Source organism: Octopus bimaculoides, chromosome 22, assembly GCF_001194135.2.
Source record: "Octopus bimaculoides isolate UCB-OBI-ISO-001 chromosome 22, ASM119413v2, whole genome shotgun sequence".
NCBI classification, from domain to species: domain Eukaryota; kingdom Metazoa; phylum Mollusca; class Cephalopoda; order Octopoda; family Octopodidae; genus Octopus; species Octopus bimaculoides.
Window position 1 is genome coordinate 36,565,578 of NC_069002.1, and position 4,065 is coordinate 36,569,642.

The 4,065-nt window shown below is 41.4% G+C and overlaps 1 protein-coding gene across 1 annotated transcript in view; it reads right to left on the reverse strand.

Moving 5' to 3' along the window:
* The window catches only part of LOC106867757 (transmembrane channel-like protein 3), a 63,067-nt gene that overhangs the window by 48,370 nt on the left and 10,632 nt on the right, over positions 1-4,065 (reverse strand). The window contains exons 5-6 of the mRNA XM_014912728.2: positions 3,840-3,946; positions 1,554-1,634 (exon numbers count right to left, since the gene is read on the reverse strand). Of these exons, the coding sequence (XP_014768214.2) occupies positions 1,554-1,634; positions 3,840-3,946 (188 nt within the window). The remainder of the gene's footprint in view (positions 1-1,553; positions 1,635-3,839; positions 3,947-4,065) is intronic.

Here is a 4,065-nt window from a genome sequence, read left to right on the forward strand (position 1 = left end):
ATTGTTTGCCGTTCAGAGTTCGCCTTTTCCTCCACACTTTGTGGAATAACGTTGTTGTTGGCACTCCGTTGCTTACGACGTCGAGGGTTCCAGTTGATCCGATCAACGGAACAGCCTGCTCGTGAAATTAACGTGCAAGTGGCTGAGCACTCCACAGACACGTGTACCCTTATCGTAGTTCTCGGGGATATACAGCGTGACACAGAGTGACAAGGCTGGCCCTTTGAATTACAGGCACAACAGAAACAGGAAGTATGAGTGAGAGAAAGTTGTGGTGGAAGAGTACAGCAGGGTTCGCCACCATCCCTTGCCGGAGCCTCGTGGAGCTTTAGGTGCTTTCGCTCGATAAACACTGACAACGCCCGGACTGGGAATCGAAACCGCGATCCTATGACCGCGAGTTCGCTGTCCTAACCACTGGGCCATTAACAATATCATTTTTGTACTTTTCAGACCTTACACTTAATGCACGGTCCACTGGCTAACATAAAGAGCTGCTGTTGTTGTACACAATGTCGTTAGCGTTGTTGTTGTTGTTATTGTTGTTGTTGCTACTATTTTTGTAGGTGCTGCCGTCGTCGTTACAAGACGAAATTCCCTTAACTGAGATTCGATACATTTATTTCAGTTCCAAGTCATTGATGTCATGTTCCGTTGTCATAGCCACATTGGAACTCAAAACCGGGTCGGCGTTCACCGTCGATTATTATTATTATTATTTCGTTGTGTTCCGACATTTTTTTTCAAATTGGAAAACTTACGAAATTTTTGTTTTCACAAAAATCGCAAAATAAATATAACTGAGTTACACGCCCCGAAAGTGGTGTAATTGATCAGAAATGTTACGGCCGCGATCTGAGTGCAACGAGATAATGGAAGACGAAATGAAAGAGCAACTGAGGATGGAGTATTTCCGAAGACTGAGGGTGGTGCTGCACTCAGAATTGAATGGATGGAATAAAATCCAAGCAGATAATACGTGGGCGATAACATCATTTTGGTATGGAGCAGGAATTATAAAATGGCACAAGAGAGAAATGAAAAAAATGGATACCAAGACCAGAAAAATGTTGGCAGTACACGGAGCCTTCCACCCTAAGAGTGATACCGACAGGCTGTACTTATCCAGAAGAAAGGGTGGGGAGGTTTGATCAGTGACCAGGACTGTATCGGAGCAAAGGAAAACAGCCTAGGGTTATATATAAAAAATACCGTGGAGCCATTGTTGAAACACCGAAAGAAGGCCGGCATCATCAACACTGAAAATTGTGGAAGTAAAGAAAATTTAAACAAAAGAGGAACAAAAAAGAAGAAAAAGCTAGTTTTGAGGGAATGGGCAAGTTGATTACATTGCCCCTAATTTTCAAATGGTACTTATCCTATCGACCCCGAATGGATGAAAGGTATAGTTTTTACCTCCGTGGAATTTGAACTCAGAACGTAAAATAATAATGGCAAAGATGATGACATTGATGATGATGATGATGATGATGATGACGACGACGACGACGATGTCAAATTCTTAGAATGTTATTTTATTTCATTCTACTTACCTCTGCTGCTATAAGTGTATCAAGATCTCCAGCCTTGGCTACTTCGTTTGCTGGTATCGCTTGCTTCTCTCCTGCTATGACCTGGCGAAAGTAAAGAATGGATATAAAATAAATGGAGGATATTTTGTGGCCGTTAATGTTGATTTCCAGGTGAGACCGCCCAGTTACCCGTAAACTTGTCTCAGTTCCTATATTCCTGCAGGCCTGAGCCGAACCAGACATCATGTACCAAACTTTTCCGAAGTAACATCCCCAGCCCACCTAATCCGGACAGACCAAAATAGGATCATCGCTATCTATTGAGCATTTGTAGTACGCTTTTCTTTTTCGTACCTTGTTCTATATGGGATGGCAGCAAGAGGTCCTTGTCCAAGGTGCACACTATTCTGGGTAAACTTTAAGGCCCTCTTCGTAGGTGTACAAAGTCAGAAATGTCCTGAAGTTCTTCCCCTGCTTAGTACCTGTTATATGTTAGCCCATGTCTTTTTCAGGCGCTTCTTGGCTCGCATCGGAATCGGGTAAACTACACAACTGTAGTCTACAAGGTTTCTCTGCTTTCGTTCAACGTTCTCTGCCATATCACATTGATATTTCCATTGCAGGATTTTTGTGTTCTTGCCTTGGATCGTGTGCGCTGTGATGCAGGGTGCTGGGGGTGAGGTTTGCGAACGAAATGTTTGTTTGCGCTTCTCCTAGTGTTGCTGGAACCTGGCATATCAGCTACGCTTCTCACGTTCTTCTTCTTCTTCCTCTTCTTCTTCTTCTTCTTCTCCCCCGCCTCCGCCGGCGTCATGGAGGCTGCTACTTGACTGATTGTCGGTAGTGTTACTCTGTAATTGTTTTTTGCCTTTGTTACAATTTCCATTATCTCTTCAACAACAGATAAGGAGATAAAGGAATTGTGACAGTAGTAGTACTGGCAGTTGTAGTAGTGGTGGTGGTTGTAGTATTGGTTGTAGTAGTTGTAGTCGAAGTGGGGAAAGAAGCTTTTGGTAGAAACTTCAACTTTTGTTGCCCAAATTCCTCTCTTTATTCTGTCATGTTGTCTAGCCGCCCAAATACGTTGGGGAAAAAATCTTTCCGATAAAAATGACAAATTTTCTGACGTATCTCAAACTGAACAATTTGGTGTGTGAAAACGAGCAGCAGGAAGTAAGAGGCAAAAAAGCAAATAAGAATAACGATAATAATGTTGTTGTTTTTTTCTTTTAACTTCTAAGGGTTCACAAAGACATTGGGCCAATAGCAAAGGATGCAATATGGGTTTACATGAAAGAGCGTGTAAAAAGTAACATAAGAAAACTCTAAACGAATAATAAAGAGATTTCCGAAGGCTGTATATGAAAACCGCATAAAACTACGGTCACTCTGACCACTAAAGCAAGTTAATTTTCTCTGTTGTTCCTCTTCAACCAACAGGCACATGCTCAGAGTAGCCCCATTCACTCGGTTCGTGTTCGCTTTTCTCATTCACCTTTTAGTAAATTTGACTGAAGGCAGCACTACCATCCCTGCATTCGTTTTCCTCTTCGAATGAAACTTGAAAAAGTTGATGAGGGCTTGACCAAAAAAGGTGACCGTATTCAGCCCTTTCAATCTGGTTCACCACACAACCTCTTTAGCTAAGACTAGCAGACAGATAAATATTGCCTGTTCTCGGCGAAAGGAAGGTGACAGAACAATCTTCACAATGGATTCAACTTATAGCCTGATCCACGCGTCAGCAGTTGTTCGACATAAACCACAAAAATATTGCTATACTCGGGTACTGGGGGAAGATGTGCAGAACAGTTTCTTCACTCTGCATGTATCTCGACCAGCCCAAGCTGACGGCACTTCTGTGCCGATGGAGTTTACGTCGGGCCAGTAATTTCCCTGGTAACATTGTCAAGACAGGGATTTCTAGAAATTATCCATGGACCTTGGCTTGAAATTCCTCCGATACAGACCAGCCTGTTGATTTTAGCCAACATTCAGGGTCTTCTGGTCAACCCGAAGGAACATCTAGAAACTCTAGAAATACTCTACAATCTTGGTGTATTGCAAAAAATCGACTTTACTTGGAAATGCATGCATACTGTGTAAAGTACTGTCTGTCTGAGGTCCTTGTTGTGACCTGACAGACAGTACAAACCCTTGGTACACACAATATCTTCAATCTACATCACAGTATTGGATACTGTGCAACGTCTTAAAATAACAACAACAATAATAATAATAATATTAATAATATTAATAATAATAATGATAATAATGATAATAATAATAATAATAAGTAGAAGCTACCTGAGGTAGAATAATGAAAGCTACTGTTAACAGTGTCAGAATAGTATTGACCCACAGCAACCATCGAAGGAAGAGGAAATATGACGCCACCACTGATCCAAAATGGCCTGAAAGATAAAACAAAGGCAAGAAAATAATAAAAATATAACAAAACATACTCGAAATAGTTGTCAGAATAAAGCAAGAAAAGCTCACAGATTACGGATTAAATATCAGTTTCTTTCAA